The sequence below is a fragment of the Schistocerca piceifrons genome, chromosome 8 (assembly GCF_021461385.2).
Source record: "Schistocerca piceifrons isolate TAMUIC-IGC-003096 chromosome 8, iqSchPice1.1, whole genome shotgun sequence".
NCBI lineage: Eukaryota > Metazoa > Arthropoda > Insecta > Orthoptera > Acrididae > Schistocerca > Schistocerca piceifrons.
In genome coordinates, this window is record NC_060145.1 from 334,374,226 (window position 1) to 334,397,723 (window position 23,498).

Below are 23,498 nucleotides of genomic sequence, written 5' to 3' on the forward strand. Positions count from 1 at the left end.
TTGTGTGTCTATCGACCTGCCAGTGCTTTCGTTCTGTAAGTCACCTCATCTTTGTTTTTATATATAACATATTTTTTTTTTATTTACGTGTGTGTGTGCTATTTAAAATCATATTAGCTATAAGCTTAAAAATTTTGTTTCCAGTATGAGTACAATTTCACCAGAGTTTGCCACAGAAGTGTTGGAGGCTTCCCCCTTTAAACAAAAGTTTAGAAAAGTTGTTTTGAATGTATTTATTATAAGGTTATTTTCTTGAAACTGGTCATTTAGTTGGTCTGTAAATTCATTTATGTTTGCCTATAGTTGTCGTGCGGTTTTCTCTGAAAGAAGGATGCCAGTCTCACCTGCAAGCAAGATATTTGTTTGTCATTCAATGCTTAGACCTAGGCCATTTATGTACAGATGGAAAAGAATAGGCTCAAGAATGGATCCTTGAGGACTATACTTTTTATTAATCCTGCATCTGAAAAATATGTTCCAACGCTAGCATTTAGTTCAGGCATGGCAACCTTTGTTGAACTGCAGGCCTGTTCACATACTTACTTAAGCTTGTTGGCTACCTCATGTCATGATGTGATAACAATGCTTCTAGCACATAAAGTCAAAACTGCGGTCTCCGTGAAGTTAATGTTTATAGGGTAATGCACCGTTATGAATGACACTCTTTTCCCAGCAAACCACAGCAACAAATTATGCCTCAAAACTTGCATTTTCTATGTTTCCATTTATTAATGCTTGCTAAACATTGTTTTCTTACTTATGATGGTTTACAACAACTGTCTTAAAAACTTCTGATTCAAAATTCAGCAACGCCATTAGTAATGAAATAATGTATGGCACATAAACAGATAGAAGCATCTGAAGATGGGTTTCCAGATATCTTGAAATGTCATCATGGAAAACAGATGCCAAGGCCTATAAAAGCAACTAGTTGCAGCTAATTCATTATAAATAATCTTAAATTTTAAGAGCTACAGTGTTCTACCAGAGGCATTCAATAAGATGCAACACATTTTTTTCTGAAAGCAAGTTGGTTTTATTCAGGATTCCTGTACACTATATTATTCCCCATTCTTTTGGTTACAAAATCTTATTTTTCTACATAATCTCTGTTCAGTGCAATGGCCTTGTTGTGGCCTTATGCCACCTTACTGGGAGGGCCTGAATGCCTGCATGGTACCACTGTACTGGTTGATGCTGAAGCCAACATCTTGCTGCATCAATAACCTGCCCATCATCCATGTACTTCTTCCCGTGGTGTGTATCCTCATTGAGTCAAGCAGATAGGAGTCGGAAGGTTCATGATCCAGGTAGTAGGGTGGATGAGGAAGAACAGTCCAATAAAGTTTTGTGAGTCCTCTCTGGTGGGCAGGGTTGTGTGAGTCTTTGCATTGTCATGGAGAAGGAGAAGTTTGTTTCCATTTTTGTGATGACAAACACATGTAAGCCAAACATTGCAGAGTCACAGCTGTGTGTGGCCAGCCAGCAGATAGGGGATTGGACAGGTTTGCATGACCTTCTTGCGATGATGACAGATGCCTCGCCTAACAACGCACCATACTTTTGTTCACTGCCAGGTCTCTGTAGACATTCTGCAAGTGCCTATAAATATCTGTGATACTTATGATGCTCATGTTTTCCACCAGAAAAAACTCTCTCTGCTTGGAACACACCTCCAATACAGACACCATTTTGAAGGCTATGTATAGCACCACCAACTGTTGGAACTTTGTGAAGCTGTAGGGTTTGAAGAGGGAATATCCCACAACAAATTCCACATTTTTTTCAACTGAAATAGGCTGAGAAAAATGGTGTTGCATTACTTATTGAATGCCCCTCATAATGTGTCCACAATCAACAAAAAATATTTACTAGTGTTAATACATGAAAGAATAGATAAAAAGAAGTGTCAATAATGTAGGAAATTCCAGTTGACACCCTATTAGGAGTAAGTTCATGATTTTCAGGCACAGGCAGCTCATTTGAGTGTGTGAAATTTAGATTGTTAATATCCTCAAACACTATTAGCAAGGAGTTTTTAAATATTCGCCCAAAATACTATTGATGACTCATGGCATAGGCCTGTGTTGTTTCTATAACACTAAATAAATTGAGATATTTCTTTGTTCATTTTCAAAAGATTAAAAGTCAAAATTGCTTGAGCATAATATATTTCATCTGTGTTATACATAAGCCAAACTGGAAAAATCCAAATAACTCAATGGTGAATTGTCAAACAGATCATATTCACCCTCACATGCTCAGTACATATTGGCAATACTGAGAATATTTTGGTTGGCATCAGTACTGTTCATCAATATACCAAGTCTTGACAATAGACTCTCAGATGGTTATTATATTTATGTATTGGATGTGTGTGGGACCTTCCCTCACTCTCCCTCCCAGAACTTCTTCCACCAGCCAGACTGAAACCAACTGTGGGCTGACTCCAGTCCACGGCCTGATGATTGCCTACATGTTATATAGTTTATGTGTTGTTACTACTTTCTGTTTGTGGTTAGTGAAGTATGAGGAGACTCATTTTAATGCAGAGCCTCTAATGCTATACTTTTGGGTCTTTTCCAACAGGCTTTTGTTGTGCAAGATGACAAAAGCTTTACTTAGATATAAGAAAATACCAGCAGCACTTTGTTTTTTGTCCATTGCTTCTAGAGAATTTTGTAAACAATTATTGATAGCACTAGTCATAGATTTATTTTTCCAGAAACTGTGTAGGGCATCAGTGAGGATTTGTACTTTTCCAGTAATTTAATTAATCCGTAATACACAAGTCTTTCAGTGATTTTTGCAAAACCTGATAATAAGGAGATTGGTCTATAGTTTTCTAAATCTGCTTTATCACCCTTTTTATGAATAGGGATCACTGTGGCAATTTTAAGACAGTCAGGAAAGGTTCCTTTTGAAAAGGATGTGATGATTTTATCTGCAACTGGTGTTTGCATTGTTTATGATAGTTCCTTTATGATAAACTCTGGAATACCATCAATTTCTAAGGACACTCTTTTTTAGGTTTTTGCTATGTGAATGATTTCATTTCAGGTTGTTTCATAGAGATAGATTGTGTGAAGACAAATGTAGATGATAATAATGATGTGCTAGATTTTCTTGAGGTTCATAAAATAATTTGTAAACTAAAAAAGATATGTCAAACAATTAGTTAGAAAGCATATTTTAATGTGAAATGTTATTGTTATGAGTGAGTACATTCACAGAGGTAACCAGTGATTCAAATGAAAAAAGAAATATAAAAGGCAGAACAGTCATGCCTATTCTTGATTATTTCACAGGGTGATTTTCAAATAGACTGTGATCGGCTTGTTCTTGGACATGAAATAAGTGGAATTGTCTCAGGTGTTGGCAAAGAAGTTAATTGGTTGAGAATTGGTGACAAGGTCGCTGTGAATCCAAACAGGTGAGTTGAATGTATGGAGAAAAGCAAGGATTTACCAAAAATACAATTTTTTATATGAAATTATATGTATATGTGGAATTTCCACATTTTGTGGCAATAATAATCGACCGAAAGAATAAATCATAATATTAAGATTGCAAATCAGTTGTGAAATTTTGATTATGTGCTAAAGTGCAGAACAAGAAGTATCTTTGATCAGCTATTACATTGTGGCGACGATAGGTTGTATTGACCATGATTAACACCATCTTTGGACTCTTATTGCTCTGCTGAGCCTCCATGTTAGTTTTTAGTTCTGTCCTGTATCTGAAGCTGTGTACACATTTATGACTAACTACGAAATATATCTCGATGTGGAATTTAATGGGGATAGTTATTGCATTCGACCAATAACCATATCTCATTCCCATATTGGTGACCCCAAAGTTTCTACATCTTCTGTGGCTTCTGCGCCAGGTGTTGTAAATCAACAGGTTATGTGCACAACACCATGGCTACCTCACCCAACGCTTTGCTCAGAGACTTGGACGCCCAACTAAGACAACCAGGCCACTCCAATCCTTCGCCAACAGCTGGCTCTCCACTAATCGACAGTGATTTGTGGTGTCCAACCAAGTTAATGATTCGTGGTGTCCAACCAAGTTAACCTCAAACTTTGATGTTCTACAGTGGTCGAGTGCTACACCGTTAACTCAAACAATGGACTCTGGTTTTGTGTCACTGGACTGTAATCATCAACATGTGAAATGTGAAGTGGCTAATTTTCAGAACTGTGTGACTACCAATCGATCATGTAATGTTCAAAGTGATCTAAATTCGCACACGTACTTTGACCCTCAACGAATTCGCACACGTACTTTGACTTTCAACGGGTTGCAACATCAGTTACAGTCATGCCGTGTGCAACGCTGCCATTTGTGCAAAACGCACACGCTATCAACCTATTCCGGTTTTGCCTCACTCACAAACTAATGATGGACATTTTCATGCACCAAATTCCCCTTGCTCACCCACCAGACCTGTTGCTCAGTTTTTCGACCATGTGGGCTCGAGCACATCTTATGGTGCATTTTACTGCAACAATGCGATTTTCAGCAAGTTTCACTGGTAATTTATAGTCCGACCATACGGGATGTGTTCCTGACGTGCACAGAAAACTCACACTGTTGTTGCACGAAGTACCAGCACAAGCCCCCCGCCCCCCCCTCCCCCTTTACCCCCCCCCCCCCCCACCAGACGCATTGGAGGGACCCTGATTCTGACCATTCAGCCGCTCACCTCTTCCACAGTTCTACCTGTGTCTGCCATGCCGGGCTTCTGCATCATTTCTGAGGTGGAGAATTTCAAATCTGTACCTCTAACCTCTGGTCCAGTTTATGGGACCACCACACATGTTGCACAACCACTCATTCCCATGGTACTGACCGTGCCAGCCGCGTCGTGTTTTTGTGACATGTCAAGGACAATGCAACCCGCCATTGCTTTGGACGTCCTTGCCAATAACACACCTACACTTATGGTGCCAGGCTGCAGTATGGCCCCTCCTACCACAGACCAGCAGGCCTTCCAAGACACACCGAAGCTGATTTTGTCCCCCCCCCCCCCTCCCCCCCCCTGGCCGTCTGTGGAAGCTGCCCCCTTTATACGAGGACAACCCCATATCATGGTTTGTGCTTGTGGAGCATCTGTTCGAGTTACATCATGTGTCCAATAACAACTCTAAATTCCTGTGTCTCGTCACGCACCTCCATGATCACTCAGACTTAATTTGTGATCTACTCCTCTCGCCACCACCTCCACCGAAGTACAAGTTCACAAAGAAAACAATATTGGACCGACTCGCCTGCTCACCACAAGAATTAATCATCAAGATCTTGTACGAGGAGCAACTGGGGCACCAAACTCCATCACAACTCTGGCACCGCCTTCAATTACTTGTGAGTGAACATACAATGCCGGATGTTACTCTGTGGGTGGTATGGTACGCCAAGTTAACTATCGATCTACAGATTCACCTGCTACTGCACTCCTTCAAGTCAATCAGCTTTTGTCTTTGCATTGCAGACCAGCTGTATGCACTGCTACGACAACACCAACTAGCACACCACTCACCACTGGTTGGCACAACTGCTCCTGTTCACTGGCTGTCTGCAGGCACAGGCAAAGCTCTCTCCACCTCCACGCCATCTACACCACCTGGCAGTATCGGCTCGGCTCACTCTCTCCTCCATCCGAGTACTGTAGAATCACCCACCCACCATAAGTGCCATTATACATCCTAGAACAAATAAATGAGGACAAGCATCCTCCGCTGCCACAGTCGCCGCCACCAGCACATCCGGCTCATCCGTATTGTTGGTACCACAAGATTTTCGGCAATGATGCCAAGAAGTGTCAATTACCTTGCCAGCACCCAAATGCTGACCGCAGGATTTAGAAGATGCTGAATCCTGCGGGAACTTCACAGGGGTCCTCACACATTGCACTCCGTCCACTCATCCACCCGACCGAGCAGTCATTTATACGTGACCGACATTTCGTCACAGCTCGTCTTCCTAGTCGACACAGGTGCTGACGTGTCTATCATACGCACATTGTTGGTTCCTTCCACCTTTTCACCGATGAGGTCACTTCTACAAGCTGTCAACGCATCAATGTTACAAACCTCAGGCTCCGTCAAAGTTACAGTGCACCTATCTCCTTCTCTGTGTTTTCCATGGACTTTCTACTTTGCCGACATCGATGAACCAATTCTCGGTATGGATTTTTTGTCACATTACAAACTTTCTCCAAATGTGGTTCAGGGTTCAGTGCTTCATCATCCCACTAACACTCAGATACTGTACTCCTGCACTTATGTTCCAAGTTCTGTTTCTCTTGTGACATGTGAGTTAGTACACGAGTGCTATGGCCTCACAGGTGACATTATGACCTGCGTCACTAACCTACTGTCAGAATATGATGCTGCGGCACAACTCCACGGGGAAAATGACGAGCTGAAACAACGAATAGCACACACTTACAACAAGCTTGTCGCGGCTCGTACCTCGCTGGTGAAACTGCAGTCCACAGTGCCACCACCTAATTGTGTTTCTCCAGCAGACACCAGCTCGGTCACTCAGCAGGTTAGTCCAAAAACAATGTGTGTGACGATTCGCATCCAGTAGACACCGCACCCCCAACGCGCTCGCCAGATTCATTGCCATGTGTTTCAAACAGTGCTTTTAATGACAGTTGCACGTGCAATATGACCACGCCCACCACGCAGGCAGGTGCCACATGTGTTGATAAATATTTCCCCTCTCTCACGTGCCAGCCACATGACTCGGTGGCCATCGCTGTTCCCCGTCCGACGCCAATGCCTCTCTTGCCCACACCAGTCACCCAAGGCAAGGCTGACAAGAGACAGTTGCTGCACATCCCGACCTGCTCCGCACTGTGCACGCAGCCAACCTCTCCAACCAGGTGCAAGCCATGCTAGAAAATAGGCATGTGACTTTCATGCTGCCTTTTTCCACTCGCACTAACGGTTATGCCTTGTTACGCCCCACTCTTCCAAAAGCTTCACATCAGGATGTTGCTCAGTCTCATGTGCAGTTCTCAGTTTCTTCTGTCACTGATGGAATGACACACAAGATAGTTACCACTGCCAGCCCTCCTATTAGGCACAAGGTTAGATGCCTCAATCCCATTAAGTTGCGCACTGCCTGGCAGCAACTTAATGAACTTTTGGAGGCAGCTATCCTGCAACCATCGGACAGCAACTGGTCTTCATGATTCACCTCATCACCAGACATGATGGTTCTTTCTGAATATGCGGCGACTACAGACACTTAAACGCTTGTACCGTCATGGACAATTACCCAGTGCCGAACATAAACGATTTCACTCATATGTTATTGGGCGCAAAAATCTTCAGTGTTATTGACTATAAACGTGCCTATCACCAGATTCCTGTAGCACTGGGAGACATTCCAAAGACAGCTATTATTACACCGCTCGGTTTGTTCCAATACAACTTCATGCCGTTTGTCCTGAAAAACACAGCACAAACATGGCAATGTTTCATCAACTCAATCTTATGACAGTTCGAGTTTTGCATTGCATATGTGGATGACATACTCATTTTCAGCAACTCAGCTGAGGAATGTGAAAATCATTTATCCAAGGTCCTCCAGACCTGGCATTCCAATGGTGTCGAGGTCAACAAGGACAAATTCCAATTGCGCCAGTCCTCTGTCACATTTTTGGATTACACCGTCTCCACAGACGGAATACAGCCTCCCAAATCCTGCATGTAGGCCATCACAACACTGCCGCCTCCGGCTACTTACAAAGAACTCTGACGTTTCTTGGGTATAATAAATTACTGCCGTCGGCATCTGCCTTCTGCCGCTGCCGTGCAGGCCCAACTGACAGAATCGCTGTCAGGCAAACAGACTTCAGACCTTAAACCAGTTCGCTGGACTGAACCTATGCTGGAGGCCTTAAAGGCTCTAAAAACTTCCTTAGCTCACACCATGAGACTCGCCCATCCCAACCTGTCGGCCGAGTTGTTCATCACTACGGATGCCAGTGACATCACAGAAGGAGCAGTACTACAGCAATGCATAGGCGACATGGTTTCTCCCCTTCATTTCTTCTCTAAAATACTGTCTACAGCTCAGAAGAAATATTCCACTTTTGATAGGGAACTTCTGGTGGTCTATGAAGCCGTCAAACACTTTCGTCCCGACATCGAGGGCCGTTCTTTCTTCATCCTTACTGATCACAAACCACTAGCGGACACTTTCTGCAACCCTCTCGAGAACCCACCCCCTCAGCATTTCCGCCACTTTGATTTAATCTCTTAATTCACAACAGACATTCGCTACATCAAAGGTACAGAAAACATCCCCACTGATTTTTTCTTGCCTATCAATATGGTCTCATGCATCTTCGACTTATCCAACCTGGCCCCTCTCCAGACCTCTGATGAGGAATCTCAAGCTCTCCTCACAGATCCTCAAACATATCTTGTATTTGCCAAGTTCCCCAGCGTTTTGGATGAGGTGTGGTGTGATTCTTCTGCCGGCACCCTGCGGCCATTGCTCCCGCCCACATTTCGCTGGAAAAGCCTGCGACGCCTTGCATAACCACACTCACCCTGGCATCTGCACCACTGCACAGCTCATATCCTAGCATTTTGTTAGGAAAAATGTTAAACGAGACTGTCAGACCTGGGCACACAGCTGCATCTCCTGTCAATGCAACAAAATTGACTGCCACACCTCCCCTCTGCTATGCAAGTTGGACATTCCGAAAGGAAGATTTCGTCATGTACATATCGACCTTATCGGGCCACTACCACCATTAAAGGGCCACAGATATATTCTCTCCACAATCGACCATATGTCTCGCTGGGTGGAATCTGTTCCTTTACCCAACATCACCGCTGAAATCATGGCCAAGGGTTTCATCTCCTCATGGATTGCCAGGTTCGGTTGCCCGACTACCATCACCACTGACCAAGGTCAGCAGTTTGAGTCTGCCCTGTTCACCAATTTATGTAACATCTGCAGCATTAAAAAAATTCATACAACAGTCTACCACCTGCAAAGCAATGGGTTAGTTGAACGGTGGCACTGCACCCTCAAAACTGCCCTCAGGTGCCATGACTGCCTCTGGTCTGAGGTTTTTTCATGGGTGTTACTTGGTCTCCGTTTGACCTTTAAACCAGACTTACAGGAAACCATCTCTGAATTCATTTTCAGGGAGTACCCCGTCCTACCAGGGGAACTTATCCTGCCTCAAGCACCCGAGGATTTTCCCCCCCCCTCCCCAAATTTCATTATTCGCATGCACACTCACTTCAAACATGCACAGCTACTCCCACCTATCAGCCATTCCCTGCCGGACCCTTACATGCCAACCGCACTCAACACTTGCTCTCACGTTATGCTCAGGCATGATTCTGTTAAACAACCCCTGCAATCACCCTACCTCGGCCCCTTTAAAGTACTGCAGCGGGGCGAGACAATGTTCGACATTATGGTTAAAGATCATCCTCAAACTGTTTCATTCCTGCTTTCATGGACTCCGACACTCCTTTGCCATCTCAGTCGGACCCTCCTGACAACTTTTCCACTGTGGAGCCTGAAAATACTTTGTCTCATCCCACAGCGCTGTTTTCTCCAACCCATGATTCGTCATCACCATTGCAGGTTTTACAGCCACATAGTGATCCACTCCATGTGCGGGTTTTGTCTCCCACATTCAGCCTGTGCTGCAATGTGCCACCACACCGCGTGGATGACGTGTCGATCATCACTTTCAATGACTGTGTGCTTGTGCTCCTAATAGACACCGCGGCCTCTCCCACCAACGGGCAGTTAAATGTCAGTGTAGTGCACAGCCTGTCCCTCCCCCACGAGTGCGAGCCATCAGAAATTCACGCATTCGCCTCCTCGGGTGGCTCAATCTGCATTCGAGGTGGGCACGCCTGCACCATGCTGCAGGCCATTCCACACGCCTGCTCGCGGGTCGGCTGACACATTGTCCATCCCCGCTGGTTGACTTACTACGAGATGGACCTGCTGCCAATCAATCTGCCTCCACACTCTGCCTCATCTCAGATGGAAATCCCGGTCGTATGCCTGCCGCCTCACATAACTACTACCGACGTGGATGCCATGTCACCTCCACCCAAGCCTCACTGGTGGTACTCCGTACTGCGGGAGGGGTGCATGGGAGTGGGCGGTGGGGGGTGGGGGTGGGGGGAGGGGGTTGTGTGGCATTGATATGTCGTATCAACCATGATTAACACCATCTTTGGACTCTTCTTGCTCTGCTGAGCCTCCATGTTAGTTTTTAGTTCTGTTATGTATCTCAAGCTGTGTACACTTTTATGACTAACTATGAAATATATCTCGACATGGAATTTAATGGGGATAGTTATTGCATTCTACCGATAACCATATCTCGTTCCCATAACATTTTTAACTGAAGTAGCTGATGCGAAGCATGTCTAAGCTCTCATCCACAAACTTCTCCAGAAAGTCAAAGTAGTGGTTCAGCAGACTGACTTATGAGAACATAGTTTTTCATGGTGAAATTCTTGGATAAATGCTTCACATGTTTCATGAAGCTTTCAATGACTTTGTCTGCCATAATTGTCAGGGATTATCTGTAGGCTGTGGTTTATCTGGAATGTTGATTTGTAACTTAGAGATGAAAAAATCATGGAACTTCAGGAATCTGCCAGAGATTATGATGGAGAAACATTGAAAAGGAATTAAGCTTTAAATCTCCATGAGAAACCAAGTTGAAAATTTCAGCATTAGTAGTGTAAGTAGCGTTGTCTCACTTTCTGCTTACTTTTGTTTTTGTTACTTGAATTGTTGATTTTGTCCAGCAAGTACTGGTGCATTGTTTTCTATTGCTTTGTTTAGAATTTTACTCTAGGTTCTGAAGAACTTCAGTTACATAGGGTTATTTGAAAATTTGAAATCATTGTGTAACTCCAATTTTCCTTAACAGGATATTTTAATGTCAACAATAAGCCATGGTTTCTCAACCAGTTCTTTGGAGTCAACTCTGTACATTATTTTTTGAATATGTGTTCAAAAAGTGGTCCAATTTCATTACTAAATATGTTAAATTTAATATTGCCTTAGGCTCCAGATAAATAGGTCCCAATTAATTTTCTGAAGACAGTGTTTAAACTTCTAAACTGTACCATTATTTATGGTCTACTTGTTCTTCAGCAGCATTCTGTCATGCTCTGAGATGCACTGTGCATAGAAACAGTCTCCATCAAGCCATCATGGTCAGATAGTCTATTTATAAGTTGCATGACTGCAGTGTTGTTAATTTCATCATTTTCTACAAATATGTTAATGACTAATGTACTGGAGCGACCAATGACTCTGATCAAGAAGTTAACCACTGGTGCTAGATTAAAGGAAAACATAAGGTCTTTATGACAAGAGTCTGTTTGCATTGAGATCACAAGTTAGTTTTTATTCTTTGTGTTTACTGTTAGTTGCTGTCTGATAAACTGCTTAAAATTGCCAGAAGGATCTGTGCAGGTGGATACAGTTATTAGACAGTAAGTAAGTTAGTTTGTTACATGTTCCATAGATCATCTGAATGATTATTTTATCAAAGTAATGTGGAATACGTCTATTTACAGAATAGTTATATATGTTTAATGTTAACATTAACGAACACATTATTATTTCTGGTCCTATTCAAGCAACATGGGCAGGTGTCTTCAGTTTAAATGTCATTCACCTCAAAGTATTCCTGAATGTTAAGTGCTTTAAAAAGGCACTTGGTTTTTACAAAAATTCTTGTTCTTCCTCCACCATATTATTTCTACAGAACAAAGTTGGTAAGGTATAGTTATCAATCTGGAGAGAGCTGGTGGTGGTAGTCATATGATGGCCTGAGAAGCACTTGCGTCTTATATACCTTGTTAATCCTCTAAGAAAATTGGAATTTCATTAATTGTACTTAAAAGTTTTGGTGGAAACTTGTTACTGCCTTGTCATTTGATGTATGTGAGCACTTAATTGCCTAAAACAACCTGAGAGGAATGAATCAAAATACTCAGTATTATCTGTTTTTCTTGGGTAACTTTGCACATCCAGATTACCTTTCAAGGGGAATGGGATTTGAGTATAGGTTTTTTTCCCACAATTGCTGCAGTTACAAGAGCACCTAATGCATTTTTACCTGCTTCATTAGATGCAGGCCTAAGTTAGTAAACAACTTTCTAGAGCATGCAAATATTTGTCATTTGATAGTTCTTTTGAGCAAAAGCCTCCTTCACCCAGGACTGTGGGATGAAGTCTGGTCTTTCTTGGATAATTTCAAACAAATGCCTTGAAGTATTGAAGTGTCAAAATTTTATCTGGACCATTTGTATATCATAGTAACTTTCCTTGCAGGCTATGTTGCCAGTGCCCCGTATCAGGAAATCGTAACCATTTGTAATCTTACCCTCCCACACATCACTATTAAATTTTTCTTTGTGTCTTCATTAGTTTCAAAAGCTTCAAGAGGCATAAGATAGACAAAGGAAAAACTTTTTACTTATCTTCATTATCTCTTGTTGTTGACTCCAAGCCTTGCATCTAGGGGTACACTCTTGCGGCTGAAATTTTGACTTTTTGGGTTCCTGAGGACTACATAACTGATCAAGTGCTATCTGTTGCTATGATTTTCTTTTTATTTTATCTCACTCTTCTGTATCACACTGACTTTGCAATTTTCAGATACATTGTTGTTGACAAGATCAGCAAAATACATGCATTTCCATCAGAGGCATGCCAACTACTACTTACATTCTGCAGTACTCACTATATGCCAAAGAGTTTACAGAGTGAAAGAGTTTACATACTTTCTTGACAAAAGAAGAATTATCACCAAGTTATAACATTGTTATATAAATGAACCCAGAAATAAATTTAATAATTAATGTTAGATTTTTCAATTAATAATATGAATTTTAAGTATGCCAGAAATTTCATAATTTAAAATAATTTTAAAGAAGAGCAATTTTTACAGGTTACCCAATAAGTATTCAGCAGGTACTGATGAAATACCAGATATTATGATCAAAGCAAGTGTAACATCTATTGTAGAACCATTAACAGATATTTTCAATTCATCATTCGTGAGTGGTATATTCCCGAAAAATCTTAAAATGGCAAAAGTGACACCACAGTACAAGAAAGGGGACAAACATGAAGCTGAAAACTATAGACCTGTATCAGTATTGTCAGGCTTTGGTAAAATTCTTAAAAAACTATTTCTTAGAAGGCTGACAGCCTTTCTAAATAAAGAAAACATAATAAGTGATGCGCAACACAGATTCAGAACTGGCAGATCAACACAGTCAGCTATTTATACCTTCTTAAATGAAATTCTAACTGCAGTAGATAATAAGCAACATGTGTCTGGCATATTTCTTGACCTTAGTAAAGCCTTCGATGTAATTGATCATAATACTCTGTTGCAGAAGCTAGGTAATTATGGAATACGAGGCCTGCCAAACAAGTGGATACATTTCTACCTTCATGACCGTCAACAGATCATATGGAGTTCCTCCAGGGTCAGTCCTTGGGCCAATTCTTTTCATTCTTTATGTTAATGATTTGTCAGAAAAAAATAACTAGAGGGACAACAGTACTTTTTGCAGATGACACAAATATCCTAATCAAATCACGTGATGAGGAAAGCCTACAAAAAACAGTTAGAGGTATAATACAAAATTTGACACAATGGTTCAGAACAAACAAGATAATAATAAATAATGAAACAACAGTGACAGTCAATTTCCATAATTCACAGAAACTACATCCTGCAAGACCAATTTTTAAAATTGATGGAAAAACTGTCTCATCTGTGAGTTACACAAAATTTTTAGGTATGCATATTCAGCAAAACCTAAAATGGGAGACACATCTTAACCATGTAAATAAAAAGCTAAACACACTTACTTACGTAGTAAGAATCCTCGCACAAAATACAAGCCGTGCGTCTGTGATCACAATGTACCATGGCAGTATTCAGTCACTGCTGATCTACGGCATTATATTTTGGGGGAACTCTGCAGGTACAAACAAAACATTTAGGCTACAGAAAAAGATTGTTAGAATAATAAGCCATGCTAAGTACTGAGACTCCTGTAGACCAATATTTAAAAATCTCAGTATACTGCCTCTTCCTTGCTTATATATATATATGAAATATTAAATTTCACAAAAGGAAGTATTTTAAAAGATGGCAATATCTTCAAGCATAACTGTGATTACCACCTTCATGATACTAGGCAGAAGCATTATTTGCATGTCAATACAGTAAGTAAAAACGTTTGTAAGAGAGGAGAGTATCATACTGGCATAATGCTGTACAATCACATGCCATCCTATTTGAAACAGATGCAAAATTTACAAAAGTTTAAAGTGAAACTTAAAGAATACTTGCTTGACCACTGCTTCTATTCTGTTTCCGAGTTTTTAGAGTACCAGAAAAGTGTAGTCTAATTGCTCCAATATTCTTAATAAGTCTATCATTTTATTTTATTATATTAAATTTGTCATCAATATTCAACATGTATTGAATAATTTTTAATTATTTAGCCTTTCAAAATAACACTGTGTATGATGTTGTATATACTGTATCAACCTGACTAGTCCTGCATCGTTTGTGCAAAATATGTACCTAAACACGATTTACAGGACCAATAAAGAAATACAAATACAAAAATACAAATACATACATAGTGCTATCAAATTAATTCCTTTTTACGCATTTTAGCCTGAGATATAATACATTGTATACAAAATCATATAAAGTCTTTTAGAGATAATCTTCACCTATACAAGAACTGATAGTATAAATGGTATCAGTTATTTCTATAAAAATGGTAATGTTAGAAAAGGGTTCCCCATTACAATATCCTCCTCATAAAATTTGAAAACAGTGTTTACAATATTTTGTGTCAGACTACAAGGTTTTGCCAAATGGTGTACAAAATGATGCTCAGGATAGCAGATGGATGTATAGGAGTATCTGATACATAACATATTACAGAAAACATGAAAAAATATCTACTATACAATTCATAATCTATACAAATATCAGGATATGGAACTCAGATTTTCAGATCTGTGGAAAATACTGTCACAGGACAAATAATACAAAGTCAAAACTACAACATTGGACCACTAATCTATAGAAATAATTGCAGAGACAATGTAAATTACTAGAATCATAAATTGTACGTTAACATGCATACAATCTTCAAAAGAGAAGAGAAAAATTTCAGAGCCTAAGTGAACGACGAGTGAGCTGATTCGAAAAACTCACAACGACAGGTACAGATGAGCAAAAATATTCTCAACCATGAGTAAGCATATAGTACAAAATCAATCAGCCACATAAACCAGAGTAGTTGAGGATATGTTGACTCATGAAAGGATGAAATAATGGAAAAATATTAGGGCCTAAGTTTATGACGTGGGGATTGACCCATGAATCCAAACCACAGCGGGTACAAATCAGCAAAAAGTTACGACACAACAAAATGAATAAAGTTCATAATCATATCAATAAGTCCAATTAATACATTCTCCTTGAGTACACACAGTCGCAGGGGTACCCAAAACAGAGCTAAGCGTGAGTCTGTCCATAACTCAAGAACCAATCAGATACAATATCGCAATACTCAGTATACATTCAAGTAACAGTCTGTCAACATATCATAAATATTGTTCAAGGCAATCATCAGATCCATGAACTAAATCTTACAGCAACCTTTCTTCTAATCTCCTTTTTAGTGCACCAATCAATGTCATTTTGTCAAATGGTTTGTCAAGATATGTTAATTTCTTAAGTTGATTGTTACAAAACTCTTTCAGTGTACTGTCCCTATTCCTATAATTTGGACCATTCAGAAATTCACTTTTAATTCTCCCTTGTTCAACTTCTGGCCAAAATTTATTTAAAAAACTTTTTTTGAAACTTTGGTGATTCCCACAGGTTTAAATTTAGAGTTCCCAAGCCAGAGCTTCACTTTCAAGACATCTTTTAACAAACTTAATTTTTTGATCATCACTCATGTCCGACACAAAACTATATTTACAGTGGTGTAGAAAATCCACTGGATGTAAATTGTCTGATGGAAAACTTTTTATTGGAATGTTGGACCATGCAGTATCATTATTTGAATACAGATTGTTGTGAATGCAGTTTTCTTGAACAACTGATTTTTTTTATCTAAAACATTTACATTAGTTAGCATAATGTTTTCAACATTTAAAATTTTTTGCCCTAAACTATTAAAGTTCTGTTCCATTTTTTCCTCTATGGCCTTCTGTTGAACTCTGACATCATCAACATTCTTTGTTTGTTGTGCAGGTTGGGCCATGAACTCATTTTCCAAAACAATAAATTTATTTTATAATGCATCGACTTTTTCATTCACACTTTTTAATCCATCTGACAACCCATTTTTTTTAATCTCTGAAACCTGATTACTAAGTTGGTCTGTTTGGTGTTGTTTCCATTAACTGATCAGTAACTGCACTGAATTTTGCCAAAATCAAATGAATAACTTCAGTTTTAACTATTTCTTTGCTGACTATACTTTCACCTAAAGTTTTCACTTCATCAGCACTACCTTCATCTCTGTTCATCTTCCCAGCAATCACACAAGTCCACCAAAAACATTAATTTCACACATAGTCTGTACTTACCTTTTTTCTTATTGATGCCCCTCATCATAGTTGAAAAGTCCTCTTTCAATTCATCCAGTCCGTCGCTATCGATATTACCTTGTCACTGTTGGTCCAACTTTGTTGGGCAGTTCTTGGGTCTTCTTTCATTGAGTGATTGAAGTTCATTTACATAAAAAAATGCAAATACACAAATCTAAAATCCATTGTTCTGCTGCAACAGACAAAATTTCGTTATCAGTCAACAGATTCCGGCTGATGACCACACTTATAATCTTACCCACCCACACATCACTATTAAACTTTTCTTAGTGTTTTCATTAGTTTCAAAAGCTTCAAGAGGCATAAGATATACAAAAGAAGAACTTTTTACTTATCTTCATGATCTCTTGTTGTTGGCTCCAAGTCTTGCATCTAGGAGTACATTCTTGCAGCTGAAATTTTGACTTTTTGTGTTCCCGAGGACTAAATAACTGATGAAGTACTGTCTCCTGGTATGATTTTCTTTTTATTTCATCCCATTCTTCTATACTACACTGATCCACAGTTTTCATTTTCATAAAACCATCAATTACATTGTTGTTGACAAGATTAGCAAAATACATGCGTTTCCATCAGAGGCATGCCCTCTACTACTTACATTCTGCGGTACTCACTATATTCCAAAGTGTTTACAGAGTGAAAGAGTATACATAATTTCTTGACAGAATAAGAATCATCACCAAGTTATAACATTATTTATAAATGAATCCAGAAATAAATTTAATAATTAGTGTTAATTGTGCAATTAATAACATGAATTTTAAGTATGCCAAAAATTTCGTACTTTAAAAGAAGGGTAATTTTAACTGTACATACATAGTACTACCAAATTAATTTCTTTTTATACATTTTAGCCTGAAATCATATGAATTCTTTTAGTTAAACAGCTGAGATAATGCTCAGCTATACAAGAATCGATAGTATAAATGGTATCAGTTATTTCTATATAAAAGAAATGGTAATGTTAGAAAAGGGTGTCCCATTACAAATTCTTTACATTTTCAGGATCACAATTTAGTACTACATTATGAAATTTTGGGTCAGTTTACACCGTTTCACTAACCTCAACAGCACCTCATATTTCTTTTTACGATTTTAGCCATACCTCTCCAATGACTGTTAGCAAAAAATTATTCACATCTTTTGGCTGTTTTGTTTACAGTAGAATGGTTTAGGCTTTGACACATAACACTAATCTCTCTTTTGACAACTTCCACTTTGTATCATTGAAACATAGGCTGTGGACAAATTAATTTTTTTGTAATTTTCACTTTTAGTACTGGAACAGTAGGTTTAGCCACATTAATACCTGAATTAACTTTTGAGTACGATAATTCATGCTCCATTTACTGTAAATAGTATTCTTGTGTCAACAGCTTTACCTTTATTCCTTAGTTTTTTCTATTCTGGAAATTTGTTGACTCTATTTTACAACAGTTCACACGCATTTTGAGTCAAGTAAATTTTATAATTTCTTTATTTGTCCAACAAAAATAAGTTTTTTTTCTTTTTTATTATTAATCTAAGAGTATGATCTTTTGTTTCTCCATTCCTCATAGATTTCACTGCAATAGAGAAAACTACATGTTATGTAAGTGTAGACATATAAAATTAGGAACACGAAATATGGCTATAGTACCATTCAGTCTTCTATGATTTGAAAATGTGACCACCAAATTGAGAAATGTATGCTATCTGACAAATGTATCCAGACATCTATTAGTGGACATTAAGTTTCATCTACATCTATACTCTGCAAACCAAAGTGATGTGGACAACAGAGGGTACATACCATTGTACCAGTTATTAAGGTTTCTTCCAGTTCCATTCACCTAAGGAGCATAGGAAGAATGATTCCTTGAATGTCTCTGTGCATGCAGTAATTATTATTCTAAACTTATCCTCACAATCCCTGTTAGGGCGATATATAGGGGATTGTAGTATATTCCCAGAGTCATCATTTCAAGCCAGTTCTTGAAACTTTGTTAATAGACTTTCTGAGGATAATTTACGTCTGTTGTCAAGAATCTTCCATTCCAGTTCCTTCAGTATCACTGTAAAACTCACCTATGGATCAAATAAACCTCTGACCATTCATGCTGCCCTTCTCTTTATATGTTCAATATCCTCTGTTAGTTCTATTGGTATGGGTTCCAAACACTTGAGCAGTGTTCTAGAACTGGCTGCACAAGTGGTTTGTAAGCAATTTCCTTTGTAGACTATTTCCTTTCCTCAGTATTATACCAACAAACCAATGTCTTACATCTGCTTTGCCCACAACTGAGCCTATGTGATCATTCCATTTCATTTCCCTACAAGGTGTTGTACCCCGGTATTTGTATGAGCTGTCTGATTCCATCAGTGACTCATTGATACTATAATCTTTGGATACTACATTTTTTTGTTTTGTGAAGTGCACAGCTTAACATTTCTGAAAATTTCAAACAAGTTGGTAATTTTGCACCACTTTTAAATCTTATCAAAATCTGACTGAATATTTATGCAACTTTTTTCAGTCAGTACTTTTTTCAGTCAGTACTTCATCATATTAATATTTTCTGCAAGGTCACTGACCTACAACATAAACAGCAAGGGCCCCAATACTTTTCCCTGAGGCAAAACTAAAGTTACCCCTGCATCTGATGATGACTCTCCATCCAAGATAACATGCTGTGTCCTCTCTACCAAATAGCCCTTAAACCAGTCACAAATTTCACTTGATATCCCATATGATCATGCTCTTGATGGTAAGCATACATATGGTACTGAGTCAAATGCTTTTCAGAAATCAAGTAATATTGCATCTACCTGACTGCCTTGATCCAACGATTTCAGTATGTCATGTGAGAAAAGTGAGAGTTGGGTATCACATGACCGATGTTTTTAGAATTCATGCTAGTTGTCATCAAGGAGGTCATTCTGTTCAAGATACGTCATTATGTTTGAGCTCAGAATATGTTCTAAGATTTTATGATAAATCAATGTCAAGGATATTGGATGGTAGTTTTGTGGATCACTTTTACTACACTTCTTGTAAGTGGGTGTGGCTTGTACTTTTTCCCAAGAACTGGGCCCGTTTTTTTGAGGGATTTGCAATAGATTATAGTCAGAAGAGGGGCTAACTCAGCATCAAATTCCGTATAGAATCTGACAGGGATATCATTGTGCACTGGGATTTTGTTGAATTTCAAAGATTTCCACTGTTTCTCAACACCATTGACACTAATCTTTTGAGAGGTATGAGGAGTAAATTGGGGCAATTTTTCTGGGTTTTCCTTTGTAATGGAACATTTGAAAACAAGGGTTAAGCATTTCAGCTTTTGCTTTGTTACCCTCAATTTCAGTTCCTGTCTCATTCACTAGGGACTGGACACTAACTCTGGGGCAACTAACAGCCTTCACATGAGACAAGAATTTCTTTGGACTTTGTGAAATATCATTTGACAGTATTCACCTGTGGTAGTCATACCTTGACAGTGAAATGCATTTCATTCAGTATCTCTCTATCTATAGCCCTATGCTTTGTTTTACATCTATTATGCAGTAATCTCTGTTTTTTTAGAAGTTTCTTTACAGTGACTGTGTACCATATAGGTTTCCTCTCATTATGAACTCTTCCACTGGGTAGATATCTATCTAGTGCATGGTCAACCAATGAGCCATAGTTCCTCTACATGCTCTTCCCCATTGCTCAATGTTTAAAGTTCCTGATTTTTATCTAGTTTACTGAACATATATATCTACCTGCTTGTTTTAGTTGCCCTTTGTGCTTTGGTAATCACTGATGCCACAACCACATCATGATCACTGATACTAGTGTTGACATGGATATCCTCAAAGAGGTCAGGTCTGTTGTTGTTCCCATTAGATCCAATATATTTTCATCACAAGTGTGGTTCCTAACTATTTGTTCTAGTTAGTTTTCAGAGAAGACATTTAATAATGTTTCACGGGATGTCTTATCTGTGCTGCACTAAAAGAACTCTAATTTTCACACTTAATTGTTGGATGATTAAAGTCCCCACCAATGATTACCATATGATTGGGGAACATACATGCAAATGAACTGAGGTTTTCTCTAAAGTTTTTGGTTACATCAGGAGGTGAGTCTGGTGGGCAGCAGAAGGAGGCAATTGTCATTTTATGCCCACCCCAGGTTTTGAGTCTTGCCCAAACAATCTCACATGCAGCATGAATTTCTATCTTGGCAGATTTGAGTTTCTTGTCTACTGTGACAAATACACCACCTCCATTGCCCATTAGCCTGTCCTTTCAATATACACTCAAATTTCCCCCAAAAATTTCACTGCTGTCAATTTCAGGTTTCAACCACGTGTCGCGGGGGTGGGGTGGGGTGGGGGGGGGGGGGTGGGGGGGGGGAGGGGGGAGGAAGAAGAAGAAGAAGAAGAAAAGAAAAGACTCCTCCCAAACAGGCCATGAAGGCCCATGAAGGCCCAACAGTACTGACCAGTCGCCGTGTCATCCTCAGCCCACAGGCATCACTGGATGTGGATATGGAGGGACATGTGGTCAGCACACCGCTCTCCTTGCTGTATATCAGTTTCTAAGACTGGAGCCGCTACGCCTCAATCAAGTAGCTCCTCAGTTTGCCTCACAAGTACTGAGTGTACCCCACTTCCTAACAGTGTTTGGCATTTATGTTCACCCATCCAAGTGCTAGCCCAGTCTGACAGCACTTAACTTCAGTGATCTGATGGGAACCAGTGTTACCACTGCAACAATGGCATTGGCCAACCAGTTGTCTGGACTTAGCATCATGTGAGCCTCGCTGCTTCTCATGAGAGCTTCAGGCTCTGGCACTTTGTTGCAAATTCTTCGGCAGTTAACCATTAGAATTTTAATATTCTCACCTGTGGGAGGCATTTCTTTCGATCTTACACTGATACTTCTGTGTTTCCGACAGCTATCATTATCTGTATTGGATGAAGAGTAATATAAACTAAAAAGCTCTTGTGTGCATCCCGCACACAATCAACTGTCCAAGTAGCAGCCTCTGATGTGTAGTGCGCACCTGATCCATTTAGGGGGACCCCAAAGTTCTCAACCCTATGGCGCAAGTCACAGAACCTTCAAAGTCACTGCTTCACTCCTTCAAGTTGACTCAGAACTAAAGGGACACAATCAATTCTGGGGACAATGGTGCAAATTGTGAGCTTGTTTGAAACTCCATACATAAGGCTGGTCTTCTCAACCTTCTTGCCAGCCACTGGAATGATCCAATTATGACCTAAGAGCCCATACGACAGGCATCATTTGTTCCACTGTGTGCCACAGTCTACAGTTGGTTGCAAGCTGTTCCCTCTGTGTCTGGTGGATAGCCTCTTCAAAATGTTGAATATAAAGTGAGTTGACCCTTCACTTTTATGACAGCTTGAACACAGCTGGTGATATTTTCAATGAGGTGCCTGAATGACTGTAAAGAATTGGTAGCCCATTCTTCTTCAAGAGTCAAAACCAGATAACATAAGTGATATTTAAAGGGAGGGGGGGGGGGGGGGGGGGTCTGGAGTGATGTTGACATTCTAACTCATCTTAAAAGCACTCCACTGGGTTAAGAGTGCAACTTTAGGACAGGGTGAGCTCTCATGCTGATACAAATAATTATTGTCACCAAATTGTTTCTCTACTGTATTTATTACTCAATGCTGTAAAATGTGTTCATATCCTTTCGCATTTAGCATTTTCTTAAGCTCAATAAGGCAACCACATCCTGACCAGGAAAAAAACACCTCCCTAACATAACACCAGCTCCACTGTACTTCACTCTCGGCACTACACGTGATGGTAGGTAACATTATCCAGGTATTTGCTAAACACAAACCCTTCCGCCAGATTGCCGCAGGATATAACATGATTCATCACTCTCAATCGCTCAGTTCCAGTCATTCACTCTCCAGTGACATCACTCTCTACACCACCTGGAGCATCATTTAGTATTGGCTACAGAAATGTGTGGCTTATGAGGTGTGGCTTGATCATTGTACCCCATTCTCTTTAACTCCCTATGCAAAGTCATTATGCTAGCTGGAATGCTGGTAGTACTTTGTAACTCACAAGTAATTCACTCCAGTGATTTCACATAATATTTTACATGCTCGAGTGTCCTTGTCCACGATTACGTGAGACCTGCCTGCTCTAGGTTTTACAGTGGTTGTTCCTTCACATTTTCACATCACAGTTACACTACCAACAGTCAATTTGGTAGCTTTAGTATGGTTTTAATGTCTATGATGGATCTGTTCCTCAGGTGACATCCAATAACTACTCCATCTTCAAAGTCACTGAGGTCTCCTGACTGCTCATTCTGCTGTTCCTGCTTCTCTACTGAAAATGTACTGCCTCCTTCCTCTTTATGTACTGGCAAGTCCACCTCTCATGACATCTAGTGGTTATTTTTGCAATATGTAAGGGTATCTGGATACTTCGATCAAACAGACTAAGAATTCTTTTGTCATTTTATATTAGTATGCAAATTTTCTGTGGAATTTAACCTCTGCTGTTCTAAAGACAAATGCCTAAGCAGATTATAATATAGATTACTCACGTGGATCATACCCTTATGGAAGACCCAGCTGCAAGACCTGTTCTATGCACACACACAGTACATCCTACCTAGTCTTATTAGAGACATATCCTATCCCGTCAAAGGCAGTGCCACCTGTGAAAGCAGTCATATCATATAGCACTTCTGCACGAATGGCTACTACCAAATTGTGGTCAAGAGCAAAGTTGCCCATCTAGTGACAGAACATTCTGTTCAGCACAACATGCTCAAT

General features: G+C 39.7%; 1 protein-coding gene across 1 annotated transcript in view; it reads left to right on the forward strand.

Moving 5' to 3' along the window:
- LOC124712328 (D-altritol 5-dehydrogenase-like) overlaps window positions 1-23,498 on the forward strand; it is a 124,856-nt gene that overhangs the window by 6,740 nt on the left and 94,618 nt on the right. The window contains exons 2-3 of the mRNA XM_047242622.1: window positions 3,309-3,433; window positions 12,986-13,209. Coding sequence (XP_047098578.1) covers window positions 3,309-3,433; window positions 12,986-13,209 — 349 coding nt within the window. The remainder of the gene's footprint in view (window positions 1-3,308; window positions 3,434-12,985; window positions 13,210-23,498) is intronic.